This window comes from Haemaphysalis longicornis, unplaced genomic scaffold (assembly GCF_048455015.1).
Source record: "Haemaphysalis longicornis isolate Haplotype H1 unplaced genomic scaffold, Haemaphysalis longicornis Haplotype H1 scaffold_3, whole genome shotgun sequence".
NCBI lineage: Eukaryota > Metazoa > Arthropoda > Arachnida > Ixodida > Ixodidae > Haemaphysalis > Haemaphysalis longicornis.
This window is the reverse complement of record NW_027526335.1, coordinates 91,513,822-91,530,648: the sequence shown is the minus strand read 5'-3', so window position 1 is coordinate 91,530,648 and position 16,827 is coordinate 91,513,822. Positions and strand designations below refer to the sequence as shown.

The window sequence follows — 16,827 nt, the reverse complement described above, 5'->3', positions numbered from 1 at the left end:
GTCTTCCCCCAAATGTTTTCTTGTTCAGCAGTCAGTGCAGTTCCTTCCAACTCTGGGAGAAAAAAAATGGCAGTAAAAATAATTTCGCTTTTAGTAGGTAAGCTAGGCAAAATGAGATCGGTTCAAAATGAGTGGCACAGCGCAGTACAAACTATATGATTTAAAACATAAGTAAGGCAATGTACAACATGTGAATGAGGCTTGTAAACTCTTTCCAATTATCTAGATTTACTCTCTACACAGTACTGGTAACATCCTCAGCTTTGTATTAAAACGTCTGTTTCAAAAGCTAAGCAGTCTCTTTTTCAATGGAACTTGCAGAAGCTACGATACATATCCGAAAGCTCTGCTGTGTGCAAATGAATGTTTTGAACTGGGCAGACATTCTAGAGATTGCACACCTTTTGTAGACTGCAAATGAGCATTACGTTGTTTTGTATAACACTGATTTCAGTACCAGCCACAAGGAATAATACTCAGCATGCATACCAGGCCTGCGGACATTTCTGGTACTTAAACAATGCAATAGTAACATTGCGGCAACACAGCTGCAGCAAACAAAAATACTTTATTCATCACAATAAAGCTCCCTGAGCATCATAAAATTGTCGAGATGCAGTTTTCTTGACTGCAGTGCTCTATAGTTACATCAGAAAATGCTCCCGAACGTAAAGCCTGGTAGGCATTCAGGACGAATTTCTCTTATTTATGACTCTTGAACCTCCCTTTTCTATCCGTCACTCGTTTTGCACTTTTCAAGTTCAGCAATAATGTCCTCAGCGTCCTTGTAAATGGATGAGGGAAAGAGCTCTTCCTGCCGCGAGGCCATGAAGCTGAAAACAAGAAGGCATTTGATAGCACCTGCTTACGGAATACTGGAATACTGAATGTACTCACTGCAATAGTCCATTGAGAAATTTTTCGAGATACTCGGCCTTCCTTTTTGTCAACTGCATTTGCTTCAGCACACCTGGCAGCTTCACTGTAGAAAAAAGCAGTGCACAATTTCAGAAGCAGTCCATAATTTCAACGTCTTGACTTCTGGGTGTAAACTTTTGGAAACAGGAGAAAAAAGAGAGGGGGGGAATTTCGCCCTCGCTGCCTCCTCCTCCCTCTCTCCCTCTGCCATTGGCTGCACCATACACTCTGCTTTGTGGATCGGGGCTGCAAAAAATGCCTCAAAACTCTGTAAACTTTACCGCTTTAGTGGGGGTGCATTGCTTCACACGGTACGAGCACCTGCTACTCAATGCACAATATGAGCGGTGCACTGCAGGCAAGCAGAACCTGTGAGCCTGCCGAATGTCCATATGAGCCCTGTACTGTGCCTGTAAAATGAATTTTGCGGAAAAATGAAAGGCATTCTGCCATGAGCCTCATCATCACAACTCCAGCTCAATATTAACACTGCTCTGGTCTCCCGCCTCCTCGAGGGCACACCTCGAGTGAGTACAGCTGTACAGGCGACTAAGAATATTTAAAACTGCATCCAGCTGCCTAAAAGCAAGCAGACTGATCAGCTTCTTCAAGTGCACCTGCAACCATTGGCATTTGCTTTAATCAGGCTGCTTATACCTGCATTTTCTACTCTACCCCTAGTAACAGCCTGAAGGTTTATTCGTAATGCGTTTAACCGGAAAAGAGCGCCTTTACCGAAAAGCCGCAAGAAGTGCTGTGCTCCATACAGAAGTGCTGGGGAAGACGGTTCGTTCTGCAGAACATCCTCGGTCAGCAACGTGCAATCGAACTGGCTCCCGCTTGTGCCTGGTTGAGCTTCCGAGGGGGCGGCAGACACCGACGACGTGGCCGAACATATGCTTGCTGTCCGTCGCCTAGGAACTCTGCCTGTGAACACGAGCGGCGGCAATCTCTCGAAACAAAAGTTTGCGACAACAAAAGCTGTCGGAAAACTGCCAGTGAGAACCAGCTAGTTCTAACAAAAGAAAAAGGAAATACAGTAATGTTGAGAAGATTTATCACAAAAGTATTAGGCGCGGAATCTTCACACGACAGAGGGGTAGTTGATTTTAAGCTTGTTTTGGCATTGCCATTCATGATAAGTTGTTTCCCCCCCAAAAAGTTAAATGGTACAGTGGTAGCCAGTGATGCCAATTTAGCGGATTTTCCGCTAAATCTGGCGGATTTCATTTTGTTCTGACGGGGAAAAAATTAGTCTAGCGGCTAGTGGATTTTTTGGTGGGCCATTTTCATACATAGCGGATTTCTGGCGGATACCTCACGCAGTGCACCGATTCAAAATCGCCCTGCAAGAAAGACCTTATGACTTTGCTTTCAAGCTTGGTTAAAAAAGTCGTAATTCCAACAGAGCAGATTGACGTTCTGACGTGCAGACTTGAGGACCACTTGAACCCCAAGCCATATCTGGGCTACGTGTTTGAGACGTACGTTAACAACGTGAAAGCTCAGAAGACCGACGGGTTCTCTCTCGTAGATGAAGCTGTGATGCGAGAAAGCTGCATAAGGTTTATTACCACGCTAGTAGATCAAATCAGACAGCAACTTCCCTGCAAGATCACAGTTCTCCAGGAAACATCACTCTTATCGATCGAAAACGCTTTGTGCGTCGTGAAGGAGCCATTGATTCCTCTGCTGGAAGCAATGGCAGTGCCCCCTGAGACAATAGAAAAAATTTAAAACCAGTGGAGCAAAATCACCCTCCTGAATGGAGGCAAATATCATCCACGCAGTCGTTCTGGTGTGAAGTTCACTCCTGTAAGGACGCCTGCGGCGAAAACCTGTTCGCCGAGCTGGCCAGATTTGCCATGTCGATGCTCGTGCTGCCGTATTCAAATGCCGAAGTAGAGAGGACGTTTAGTCAGCTTAAAATACTAAAATCCAAGCTGCGGAACAAGATGAAGCCTGAAACTAGAAACGCCATCTTCGTCGTAAGAGCGGGGCTGAAGCGACACCAGAAACGTTGTTTTGATTACGAACTTCCCGCGGCAGTTCTTAGTGCCATCGGGACATCTGCAACGCATGTGCAACCAAGTCTCCTTTCTGGTCCCTGAACAAGTACCTGAACAAGTTCCCGTAGAGATGATATCAGACGACGACAGCGGCGAAGAAGACCTCGATGTGTTTTTTGTTGACCTGTGAGTTCTTTTTTTCATCAGTGTGAACATTTATAACTTTTAGCCTCATCTGTGATGAGGTTGACAAATGACGACCACCGCCGCACTGAAGCTTCAAGTGTTCTAGTTAGACTCCTTGGAAGACTCTTTTATATGTTATTTCAGCTCTCGCAGTTTTGGGGAGATTCTAAGAATGATAAAGGTATTTATCATACGAAATTGCACTGTTTTTCTAATAAAATAGGCCCTAGCGGAGAATTTAGCGGATATGTTTTAGAATCTAGCGGAATCTGGCGGATTTCTTATGGCTTTTTAGTGGATATCTGACGCCCAGCGGTGGCAACACTGGTGGTAGCCCACTGGTTTAGATTAGTTTTGGTTATTTTCATAAGTGACTTCTTTTTGTGCGCTAGTGTGGAAATGTTGGGTACTAAATATTAGGGCCATGCTCTAGTTGAAGGGCTGATCAAACTGCTAAAACACTCGACATTTATTGACCCATGATTTGGCCCAAAAGAGGATGAAAGCACATCTTCGTTTCCCTTATTTTGCCTACTAAACAAAATTGTAAGAATTGGTGATAGCGCAATTAACCCGTGACCAAAACGCATTTTAATTACACTGCTTTAACAATTTTAACCTTTGCTAGGCCCATATTGCAATATGATATTAATGGCAAAACTATAACTGGTAAAAATGTAGTATTTTATTACTTTCAGTATTAATGCCAAATACTTTATGATTGCACTTTTATTTTATTAGTTCTTAACGCCAAAGGACCATACAAGCGGGACCAGGGTCATGGATGGCCAAAAGGGGGTGGATGCTTTAACCGCATGGTAATCTACACGATGATGATAGTGATGGTTGGCGTATAGCCGATGGGAGATTCAGCAAGCCGGACAGAGAATCGCGCTAGTTCTTGCAGTGAAACTATTACAGAGTCGGGGAAACAATATTGAACTTGAAAAAAATAATTCCGATTAAATGAATGCAAACAGCAGATGGGATGCTTAGAGAGCAGAACGAACTCAGAAGCTTAAAAGGATATGCAGGACACTGCGACCCCCAAAAATACCAGACGGCAGGACAGATAGCATATTTCCTGGAAAGGCTTCTCTTTACATCAACAAAAGATGGATACTTCACACCATTGTTTAGCGGTCGCCGTGATACACAAACTATACCTGGAAGTGGTGGCAGCCATCCTCAGCCAGCAAACAAATTGGCTCAAAAGTTTGAGTAAATAATTGGTGGATATGAGACCTCTGGCTGATAAATCCTAACACTACCCGCCTATATGTAGAGGTTTTCAACACTATGCGCAAAGGCTGTGGATGCAACCATACGTCCCAAAGGGGAGATAAACTCGACAGCATCTTGTACGACACTGACATGCAGACTCTCAGTGCTACCGAGACATGCGCAAATAAGCTACTGGAGGTCCAAGCAGCCCACTCCGGATCCGATGTGGGCGGAAACACAAATGGCAGCTTCACGGAAGCCAGCAGAGACCAGTGCTTGCAAAGAAGGCCAAAGTTCAAAACTTTCCCATCCTCACTGAACACCAAGGTAAAAGTAAGAAAAAAAAAGTAAGCAAGCAAACACCATCGAATCGGCCCCTTGAGAGTTTTCCAGGACGTTGAAAAATGAGGACCAATTGTCGCTAAAAAACAAAAGGCTATCCAAACAGACGCCACCATTAACTCTAGTAGATGAAGAAAGACCGGCACCTGACCTACATCTTCTCAACCTATAAGCAGTGAGACAGACAGCACTTCAGAAACAGTGAGACGGAGAGCACTTCAGCACTTCAGACAACACGCACCCTTACATTATAGCAAAGCCAGAAAAACTGCAGGAATCCCAAAGAGATGCAGCAAAACGCTTCAGCAACCCCACTGGCAAATTTGGCACAGGATCTGGACTCTCAAATAAACAACTGCAAGTGGCAAGCAAGCTAAGGACAAGTGGCCGGTGCATGAAGGGTATTATAATCAAACACAACCTAGAAGAATACACTCTGCCAGGGAGGCAGTGTATCAACTTCAGTGTGCCTGGTAGACATGCGGAAAAGGTTGGTTGGATTACCTTTGGCAAAAGAGTATAGACCTTTACGTCAATAAAAGATCTAATTTTCAATGACAGCCTCATCAAAAAAGTAACTGCCAATTTAAGCTTTCATTTTTTGCAAGATGTGCTTTTTAAATGTCCATGCAAAAGAACAGAACAAAGGAAAAATGGCCACGTGATGAGGAACCGAGAAAACCTGCATAACTTATTCAAACGGTCCGCTGATTAGCTTTACAACATTAGAAAATATGCGTCACATGACACGTCAAAAAAAAAGCACAAAAACTGCGGCCTTAACCTAGAGGTACCAAAACTCCCTGTCACGCCTCCCTTCAACAAACTTACAAGCTTACCACACTAAACTACAGCTTTTCAATTAAAAGGGCTCAACCTCCACAAATACACCACTGTGTGCTGGTCCAACAAGGAGAATGGTACACATTATGTGAGAACAAACACACAGCACTTAAAGAAAGCTGGCCTGCCAGTACTCTTCTGTGCTCCCAGATTGCTGCCCCTTGTGCAAGTTATAAGTCTGACAAGCTACATAATCCCGAAGGGCACCACAGTGAAAGTGCTTGTGTCTCCAGGCATGGAAAACGTCCTTACCCATCACCGACACGGACAGTGGAAGGTTGTCCGAGTCGCTTTCGTCCTGCACTGTGGACCTGTTGGCAGGAGAGTCGCTTGAAATGTGGTCAATGGTACGAAGAGGACGCTTTTCCGGTGGACTCGCTGCAATACAGAAGAGGCAATTCAGACAGACATAGAGTACTTGCACAGTGCACTTGGGCAATCACTCTTATAGTCTACACGCTAAAAAAGAATTGTAGTGAGAAAGCAGAGCTGCTTTGCAGCAAGCACACGCATCTAAAGGCCACCTGCACTCAAAATTTCAACCTCTTGAAAATGTGATTTCCGTATAGTCTGCCTAAAAAGGCTGCTAGATACAAAAGGTGACAGCAGAAATACGCATGTCCTTGGTGCAAACGACCACCGAAAATCAGAGATTTCGGAACCGAAATGGAGAAGAGCGCTGCCATTACGGCCAGAATGAAATGACGCTCCAGCCAGCCCAGCCAGCGAGCGGGCGGCCGCACGCAGCCGGCCGGCCGAAGCAAACCTGCGCGCAACGCTTCACTGTCACCACAGCCCTACGAAAAGTGCGCCCAGCGGAGCTCGACCGGTTCTCCTGGCTGGCCGGAAGAAAAAGCACCCAGCCGGCTGCAATATCACTTTCGCTTCACGGCTGTTTGCGCGATCCACCAGCAGGTGCAGCTTCACCTGCGATGGGGCTATTGTGAACGCTTCTGATTAATTAACAACGCATTTCATGGGGCTACCATTCATATCCCAAATTGTTTGGTGGTATGTACCGTACGTTCAAAGTAAATATGGCCGAGGTGAAATTTGAGTGCAGTTGGCCTTTAACCGATGCTGAGCAGCTGAGCAGGTGATCTTTCTTTTTATCTTTTTGGCGTGGATTTTAGAAACAACACTAAGGTTGACATAAGAAAGTTTCCCAGGCGGTCAGCTCGACTCTAAATGTCTATCATGCAGCATAAAATTTAATGCTGCAAGACAGTCTAGTGCACTAACACAAATTCTTGCTCTGAAAGCGCTTGTCGCATACTTAAGCAGCTTCACGAACCAGAGGGCCTCCGACGTGGAAGGGTAGGCGAATTCTTTGGCGTGGCATTGCTTTGCGTCTTTTTACGTGAACGGCACTTCACTGTGGAGGCAACATCGGGTGCTATGCTCAGGATGCTCACTGCACTAATTGTTTCGCTTGACAGTCCACTGCTTGCAGGGCTGAAAGCAGTCAACCAGAGTCAGTGTGGGAAACTACCGTGAGGATACAATAATAACGTTTCATGATATTCCCAACGTGTAAACACACTAGTTACTTTTTAAGATCACTGCAAAAACTGACAAACAGTGAAAAATTGCTAAAAATTCCAGTGAACAAAAAAAAAAAAAATCTGTAGAAATTCAGAGAATTATCTACTAATGTGTAGCATTCTTATGCCGCCTGTCTTGAGTGTGAGTTTTTTTCAGCCAAATTTTTTGGTTTTTTTAAATCCTGTCAACCAATTATCTCTAATAACGCTATTATAACGATTACAGGTAAAACTTTCGCGAAATCTGCATTATTGTGGAAATGCAGAGCGTTACACAGTCCTGGCTGTGGGGGTACTCGGCAAAGAATGCTACTTTGCCGAGTAGCATTCTTTAAAAAATAAAGAACTGAAGAGTGCTGAAAAATTGAAGTAAAAGCACAAAATTCCATTTCTTTTTATGGCACCATACTGTCACTGGCCTACAGTTGCCATTACTCCTCACAATGATGTAAATGCATCAAAGCCTTATTGCGATGCCCAAAATTTTCCTACTACAACAAATTCTAGTGCCTGCAGTCCCTGACCACATCGCATACAACCACCACAATTAAAAATCTGAGCTCAAAACTGTTAAGTCGATCATAAACAGCCCAAACACAACCAAGCACCACTGCAAGTAGCGGAAAGCAGCACTGTTTATCATTTGACTGTCTATATTTGGCCCTGTCCGGGCTGGTCCCATGCACTCAAAGGCTACTTACCGAGAGACACGGATTGGACGACAGTAAGTGTTCACTAGGTTGTACTGGCTTCGCTCCACACTGTACAGCAATATGTTTGGGAAGGCGTAGGAAAATGTAATCCGTAACCCGTCCATCGCCTCCTTGCAAAGGGCAAACCTACAAAAATCCACACGTAATCACTACACACTGCACCACCACTCTTTGTCCCAGAGCAAAATAAGGCACGCTTTGGAGGTAAACTGCAAAGAACTGTGCCCATGGACTAGTCAATAGCAGGCATAGGTCCACATATGCTTCGTGTGCACCCTCAGCAACCGATATGTAACCGGGAAGAGGGGGCATGTGTGGCAGTTGGGATTTAATGGTTCTCCCTTTTGCAAAAAAAAAAAAAGAGGAATTAACCTTGTTACCACTTAAATTTTCGGAAAGAACCTGAGAAAGATCATTCTGCTCACACCCTGCTCAGTAGTAGCTATTGCCTCTCCCTAAAGAACAACACAAAACCTCATGATTCCCCCATAATTTTAGTGTGTTTCTGTAAGCGCAGAAACTTTACGTTTTACTGAGACATGCTAAAGAGACTGAGCAGGAACAGCGAGTGCCAATAGCCACCGGTGGCTCCACTGGTCAACAGCCCCTCAACCTCTCACCCACCCCTGACGTTAAAATAAGACCCGCTGCACAGATCTCTCGCTCACAGACGCTTCTTAAAAGCAGTCAGATGTAACGCGTTAGTGACTTGCCTCGCCTCCATCTCAGCAGGTTCGAGAGCCGGTGTGCGCGCACCGCCGCCCCTGTTGGGCCGTGTGTTGGACACGGTTAGCTTTGCAGCAAAGTACTTGAGGTAGGCCTCCAGGATGTCCACGACATCCGGCGAGCATGGAACACGGATCAGCTGGAGCAGAACGCCAGAAAAGAACACGCAAGTCAGGACGCTGCGACTTGTCATCACTCGGCGCAGGCGTGAGGCACACAATGAACGATGCAGCGTGCATCGCTTTTATTCGCTCTCAGCTACCAACAGCAGTGTTGCTTTTTATCGCACCATGTGACATACGTCCGGCCCTAGCAAAACATTTTTACTGGAGGAGTGCAAATACCAAATTTGGGGCGTGACTCGAATATGGATAGTAAAAGCTGACTGCAAATAAAATCAAATATTTTGGTTTAGGAATATCCTTGCTTTGGTATGTATGGCGCGTCTGAAACACAGCTACAAAAAAGAAATGGCTAAAGAAATCAGGAGAAAGAGAGAGAGAGAGAGAGCATAAAATTTATAAAGAGTACCATAATGTAGAGTAGGGTCTCCATCCGAGTGCAAGTACTAGCTCACGATAAGAAAATACAAAAAATTCAAAATAAAAGATCAAGACAAGGCGGTGAAGCAGCAGAACAAAAATGTGACACACCCTACCACGAAAAAGTGCTAGTTCCTCAATACGCTGTGAATGCAGCAAGTATATCTGGCTGCTTCCTCCAGTCACTGAAAAGAGACTAAACATGCCAGTGGCTGATATAACCAGCACCTTACTACAAGCATTGCTAACAAGTACCTAACAACTCTTCATTCTTCACTCATGCCACCATATTTACAGGAACCTTCTTCTCAGCTAATAATTTTACACAAGTGACATTCCCCATACACCAGAGTTAGCACACAGTTGTTTTGCACAAGGCATACTTGTTTTAGGCTTTCTTGCACGGCTTCAGCGTCGCGCAAACAAGCCGACCCAAAGACGCTTGCACAGCGGTGAAGCTTGACAATTTGCATGTCATGCAGCAAAGCCAACTTTTCATTGCTCCATTATTCCCAAACTTGGACCGGTACACTGCTGCGATTAGAACTGAATAGCAAATACTATTCGCGATGCATTCAAAGTTTTGAATATTTGCCCACCTCCAATTTTTTTTGTCACGAAGTCTCGCCACCTCACGTTTGTTCGCTCAATGTACCGTCCAACAAAGGCATGGCAGCTAAGTCTGAAAAGTTTCCATGCTGCTGTCAATGTTTTTTTATGAATCATGCCTAAGCCACTAGTATTTGCATTCTTGAGGAGGCAAATTTCACCTTAGAACGCCATGTATGCCTGGTTCCAAGGGAAACTTTCTCCAAGGAGCTTAAGCTCAGGATTGAAATGTACTAATTCAGGCCAAACCTTCTTTCTGATGGTGATGTTATAGCAGTCATCCTCCAGTTTGTTGCGCAGAATGCTTGGGATCGGGATGTTGTACTCAGTGGCAATTTCCTGCGGTTCATCGTCACTGTCCTTCTCATCAGAGTCGTCGCCTTGTTGCTGCAAAAAGGATTGCACGATGTTTTTAAGCAACAACAATCCAGCACTCGAGGCATGGCCATGTGCAGCCAGTGCAGTCGTGAATCCTGTACATCATCATCAGCCAATTTACGTCCACTGCAGGGGGCTCCCGCGGACTCCCCACCAATCCTAATGTCACATTCCATTCTCTGCCCTCAACTGTTCTTATGCCATCTCTCCACTCAGTTAGCCATGTTCCCTACTCTGTTGCACAGATGGTCTAATGGTTGTCAGTTGTCAGTCCTCTTCTCTGCATGCCTAGCCTGGCCCAAGTCCCCGTCGTTCTCTTAATTTCAGCTGTGATGTCCTTCACGGGAGTTTGTTCCCTTATCCAAGGTGCTTGTGTTTTTCACCCCTATGCGTTACTCTTGTAATCCTTCTTATGGCTTGTTTGTTTGGCTGACCAAAGTTTTATTTTGAGGTGTTTTGTAAGGTGCCCTGTTTCTGCCCCACAGCTTATCACCGGCAGTAGACACTGTTGTATAGGTGGTATTCATTGAAAAGTTTAGCTGTCAATTTTTTTGCTTGGCAACACTCGAAACAGCCAATGCGCCACGGACATGGCGCGGCTTGTGCCACTGCGCCCGCATTTCGAAGAAAAAAAAAATGCCGGCGTGCACCGTCTGCTCCGTTTCAACCCGATTCTCCATGGTGGTGTCAACAGAGATGTTACAGTCAAACCCGGTTATAGCGAACTGCAATATGCGCCACGATTAGTTTGATATATCCAATAGTTCGAAATAGCCGAACCCGCCAATAACAAGTTTTTTGTTACGAGTTCGCAATACGCGGGACCCCCACCCCCTCATCTTGCCATCCCCGCATGCAGAAATGAACATAAAAAAGTATGCCATTGCCATACACAAACTATCTATTTATTGCAAGCAATAAAGCTACTTTCCGCTGTAACTACCTACTTTCCCAAAAAGCGGTGATTCTTGTTTCCACTTTCGTTTTGACGGCGTCAACTAGCACAGCATTCTCTACATGAGACATCATTTGCATCAGTTGCAGTCCGTGTCCTTCAGTATCGAAACAATATTGGTGAAGCACATTGACTGCCGAAAGCGCTTCATTTAGCATCGGACGGCTTCTACTCGCGACATCCTCCGCCTCTTCGGTGCTTCCAGCAGCGCCAGCAACCATGACATCGGTGATGGTGTCGGCGTCCGAGGGGCTCACAGTGAGGGCAACATCGTCGTCGACACTCAGGCAATCCTCTCAAAGGGCACTCCTTTCAGCACAACATCAAGAACGTTGGTGGGCTCTTCCCACAGTTCGCCGATGCTTCCATCTTGGTCCCGACTCGCTGACTGGGAGGGTTTAATCGCGAGTCAAGCGCGTCGGAAACAGTTACAGACAGTGCCGGGAGTCACGTCGCTCCATGGGAGGCTCAACATCTCCATCGCAGCCAATCAATATCTCGATCGCCGCACTGAGACCATCATTTTGGCGGCAATTCTAGGCGCGCCGAGTTCGATATATCAGATGTGAACTTCATTATAAGGAATATGTTTCGCGTGTATTTTCGTAACTGATCTTTCTTTGGTCGATATGTAGCATAATTCGCTCTATCCAGGTTCGTTATAATCGGGTTTGACTGTATTAATCGCACTCACGTTCGAGTCGAGGCGTTACTTTGCATTCGGTGGGGTAGAATTTGGAACACCCAACACACATCATGTGCTTAGCACAGGCAAGTACCGCCATCCCGCGGAGTTACACATAACCAGTAACGGCGCACTCACATGGTTGCCTGCATGCGTGCCTCGCCACTGAATACAAGCTATACCATTCTTTTCATTGAAAGAAGTAGACTACTGTTTATACTTAGACTACTAGTAGACTAGTAGACTACTAGTAGCAGATTAGTAGACTACTGTTTATGCTTGCCGAATTCACCCCTGTCCACATTATTCCGACACCTGATTTCTTTCTTGTGGTTGCGATCAGCAGTGACAACTCATCTAATGTAATCAGAGTCATGACCTCGTCAAGCCTTTCATAACCCAAGTTGGGCTTTCTGCATGTCTGTTTAACATTACTTTCGACTTCTTCATCTTCATTTTTAACCCCAAGACCGAGCTTCCTAGTTCCTGAAGCATTCTCTGTAAAAGAGAAGACACTGTCACCCACTTCAGGCTCAGGCCAGTTACTCACATCCATGACTTGACATCTCCCCATAAATCTTCCTAAATTCCCCCACCAAGCAGGCTGTAACAATTTCGGAGAGATGGCACATCCTTGTCTGATCACCTTCCTTTCACTCTTCTGGTGAAGGATTATCCTGCCTGCGTCTAGTGACAGTTGGAACCTCGAGAACCAAGTTAGTCCTTTTAGCACCGCTTCTTGGCTTAACATCGCTAGCGTGATAAAACCTTCTAGATACTCTCCTTGTCTGCATTGTTCGCAATGTTCCTAGTTTCATCTCTCAAAGCCTACATTATATCTTAACAATTAGCAAGTTTTTTTTATTGCCCTGGCTAATCGTTAGGACTGGATGTCAACCGCACAGTTAAGCAGGCGCCTGGATGTAACGAATTTCCTTAAAGGGCCATGCAGACAAAACACAAGTTTGGTTCATTCAAAAGATTGCCTCGTTAGAATCATACTGACACCACTTCTAACGCACACTTTGCTCAAATAAGATACTGTATAATTAGTAAAAAAGGGAATGGCCATTGTGACCCACTAGCTTATTTCCCGCAACAGAACCTATGATGTCATATGCCCAGCTGTGTGATTGGCTGAGGCCAGCAAAAAGCAAATGCAAATTAGGCATGGCTTATAAGCTTGCCGCACGAGCTATTTGCGCTTAAATTTAGGGCACCATTTTTTTACAGCAGTAACAACTGTGGGGTGAACAATTAAAGTTATGAACGAACACGTAATCACCGAAGCAGTTAGTATGGCACTTTGCCAGCTGATATTGCCTAACACAGCCGTCGGACGTGTTGGACTTGTTTGACACAACACTCACCAACTGACATAAGCAACACGGTCACTTACATGACCATGTTTGTCAAGACATAGCTTACATTTTAGGAAGCAATTAGTATGAACCCTAATAAAAATACGGCAGGTGTAGAAGTCCGGCCAGAAACAAAGTGCAAACACTGGCACTTCAGCGGTATTGCACCACCATCTATGAAAGTGAATGGTAAACAAGATAACCAAACGGGCGCCTGTGAGATGGTAGCAGCCCTGGTCAGCAGGCTGTCTTTAGGCCCTGCTCTGGATACGTCATTGTCGACGTTACGGAAACGTACGATTTAGTGAGAGAATTTAAATTCTGGCTTAAAATGTTTAATTTATCATTGAATAAAGCATTTGCTGCCGGACAAACGCTCAGGGCACTGTAAAACACTAAATCTTTCGAATAAAACGAACTTGTATTTTGTCTGCATGGCCCCTTTAAAGCGAGTGTTTTCATGACGTAAGCAGGTACACGTAGCAAGCACATCTTGTACAGACGAATATAATGACCACGTGGAAAAAAACAGTCAGCAAAAATATATTCAAATTTTTCCTGTATGTAGCCTGCAACAATTATTTCAATAAGATTGAACAGAGTGTGCACTCAGGAATGCAATAACTCAAAAGCATTTTCCATTTGCAGTCAGCAGCTAACATTCCAAATTTTTCTCGTGCCCACACATTTGAACTTTGCACTTCATTTCATTCAATCTCTGTTCAAACATACTAATAAGTTTTTGAGTGGATGGCAACAAGCAGTCAACAGAAAACGAAGACAGGTCAGCTAAATGGGCACTCTTTGGAGATTAAGACGCATTGTATATAAACGTCAGTGAGCAGGTCACCTCTGAGCCACTGGAGTTGTCCGGGTACTCTTCTCCAGAGCTGCTCGAGCCACTGCCACTCCTCTCCTTTCTGCCACTCCCCCGGAGCCTTCGGTCCAAGCTCTCCTTCAGAATAGCAGGAACCTTGCGCCGCTTTGTCTTGCCCGTCTGAAGCCTGCAAGGGGGCAGGCAAGTGGGCAGGGGGATAGCACTCCTCCCTGTGCAACCTCATTGTTCACAGCAACAAAAAGCTGGTGCCGCAAGCTCGCTCACAGGTTCTGGGCAGCCTCCTCTGCGAGCTTCTTCTGGAGCTTCCTGTTCTCGGGGGTGACCGGTAGGATGGACTCCTCGGAAACACACCGGTCCCAGCTGCAATCGCACAAATAGGCAGGTAGCATCGGTTCGATATCCCCAAAAGAGTGCATACCTCCTGCTCCATCCACTGAAGTGAATGCGGTACTGAGGTGCCTTGCGTCCTCGGCTGTCCTTGTCGACGACGATTTGCAGTACCTGAGAACAAAAGACGTCGGAGCGTTAAAGGGGCAGGAAGGGAAGAGATGCCAACATTGTACAGTCGCTTTACCGGATTACAGCGTACAGCAGACACGTTTTTTGCAAGGGAAGTGAACTCAAAGGTGCTATTTTCCTTTTTTGACTCTCTACCAATTTGGCGATGCCCGCTATGACAACACACTGGCAGGAATGCATGGCTTAGTAAAAGAGATGGGACGGTTGATTGATTGATTGATTGTAGGGTTTAACGTGCCGACGCAACGCAGGCGATGAGGCGCGCCGTAGTGGAGGGCTCCGGATTAATTTCGACCGCCTGGGGATCTTTAACGTGCGCCGAAATCTCGTACACACGGGCGTTTTTGCTTTTCGCCTCCATCAGAAAAGCGGCCGCCGCGGCCGGGAATCGAACCCGCGACCTCGTGCTCAGCAGCACAACGCCTTAGCCACTGAGCCACCGCGGCGGGTAGAGATGGGACGGTCTGAACAGTCTGAAGAGATGGTACGAGATGGGATGGTCCGAACCAGTCGTTACATGAACATGCCCTACAGAATCTTACTCATTAATGGCAGCCAAGAGAGAAGGGTGAGGATGAAATAGTGCGGAGAGGAGGAGTCGCTCAATCTTGAAGAATGCAGGTACCTTATGTCACAGTGGGTTGTGCCCCACCACCCATCCACTCTACATTCTACATGGGTGAACAACGCTTGGCAGAGGAAGCTATCATTGCTGGGAGCACCAAGTAAAGGCATTGGAAATTCTGTGTGATGCAAGGAAAACTCAGCGTGCACCGCGCGATTCCTTCGTGCTTTTGTTGCACATCGTTGTGCAACTCTGTCAGGTGTGTGTATGCGGAATAGGAAGCTGTGCAAGCTAGGTGTGTCAAGAAAAGGCATTGATTCAGCGTGCACCATCAAATATTTTCGTGCACTGTGCTGTACGAAAGTGTTCAAAACTGTGCGGGCAAACTGGAGCACCTCAGTGGCACGGACTGCTCATGTTGTTCATGAATTGAAGCAAGTTGGGTTACTTCTACCTTGAAGTAATTTTTTTGCGTGCAGCACTCTTGCACCAGAGCTCTATTTGCGCAGTGAACTGAAATTGTCCACTGCTCGAAAAAATATAAATACAACACTGCCACACACCGTATCATGGCATGGCGCCTGTTTTCAACGGGGCAAGTTGTCCAGTCACGAATTAAGCAAGTACTGCTAAAGCACGCCGAAATATAGCACAAACCCAATTATATGCAACGTACCCATGTGGCCAAAAGAACTTCTTTACACTTTTTTTGTTTTATGAATTACCGAATACCATAGAAATGGCACTCTAATGCACGCAAATTGCTCGTTTTGGGGATTCCCATCCTATGTTTATCTTTCCTATCCTATGCCGCACCAGTACAGCCGTACACCAGTCACCAACCTTTACAGGATTTTAGTTATCTTGCTGTTTGTTCCTCCAGTAGGCTCTTCAGTTCGCAGAGCAACAGCAACTTACATTGAATCTGCGCACCAACTTTGTCATCCTATAGCACACTGTTTTCGGGAGCAATGTTAAAGCGTTTTGAATCGAAAGCGCCAGCAGAAACGGCACTGATCACCTTTGAGTCGTAAAGGACCTTCGCCTTTGACGAGTCGGGCTCGTAGCACAGAACTTTTTCCCCTTCGGAAAACTTGTATTTGACCGCTCGTGCCGGTGACGCCGCTGGTTCTTGCGGCTAAAATTGATGGTTAAGAGAACGCTGTGAACTGCAGAAACAATACAAGTGTATTTATTTCATCGTTTCTTTAACAAATTGGAAAAGTACCTGCGCCATGGGGGAGTCCTCTGAACCCGCAATGGTTGCGGATAGTAGCACACAACAAATATTAATCTGCGCACGTGGCACCGGCGCGAACAGTCCCAGACTTCTCTTGCAAGCGCAGTTTGACAAGTATCAAAACACGAAGCGCCAAAAGTTGGCTTCAAGCATGGCTTCAAAAATTGGCTCGTACTGGCTTGTACCGCTTGCACAGCCTGCGCGGCTAGCACTTTGCCTAGCACCATAGAGATATGACTCCTAGTCCTAGCACGGCTGCATCGGTTTTTAGATTTTACAGTTCACGGATAATACACGAGCAGTCCAAGGATTTTTCACACCAGTGATTATATGTAAGTAGCGAATCCCGGATCTTTACCATTTAGCATTTAGCAGAGCGTCGCCATCTTTCAAAACTACACTTTCTCATTGGCTTCCAGTGTCATTGTGAGGAGGAAAAGCCAATCAGAAGTAGCATTTTTGGCACCATCTTGCTACGGCGGAGACACAACACATTTTTTTAGTTATTTTTGTCAAAAATAATCATTTAGAAATTTCACCTTTTATAAAAATTAATGTAATAATTTTAGCCTTGTAGGTAAGCAGTTCAGATCAGAGTTCTTCAATATGTTCAGATTACAATTCTTGGAA

The 16,827-nt window shown here is 45.5% G+C and overlaps 1 protein-coding gene across 1 annotated transcript; it reads right to left on the bottom strand.

The window, feature by feature from the left end:
• Positions 1-529: 529 nt before the first annotated feature.
• Msl-3 (male-specific lethal 3) lies at positions 530-16,307 on the bottom strand. The gene is made up of 13 exons (XM_077703796.1): positions 16,186-16,307; positions 15,979-16,095; positions 14,292-14,374; positions 14,138-14,233; positions 13,886-14,039; positions 9,906-10,043; positions 8,493-8,644; positions 7,768-7,905; positions 6,817-6,977; positions 5,775-5,900; positions 1,654-1,845; positions 898-982; positions 530-833 (listed from the first exon to the last, which is right to left on the bottom strand). The coding sequence occupies exons 1-13, from the start codon at positions 16,192-16,194 to the stop codon at positions 731-733; spliced, it is 1,554 nt and encodes a 517-aa protein (XP_077559922.1). The 5' UTR covers positions 16,195-16,307; the 3' UTR covers positions 530-730.
• Between the last annotated feature and the right edge of the window lie 520 nt (positions 16,308-16,827).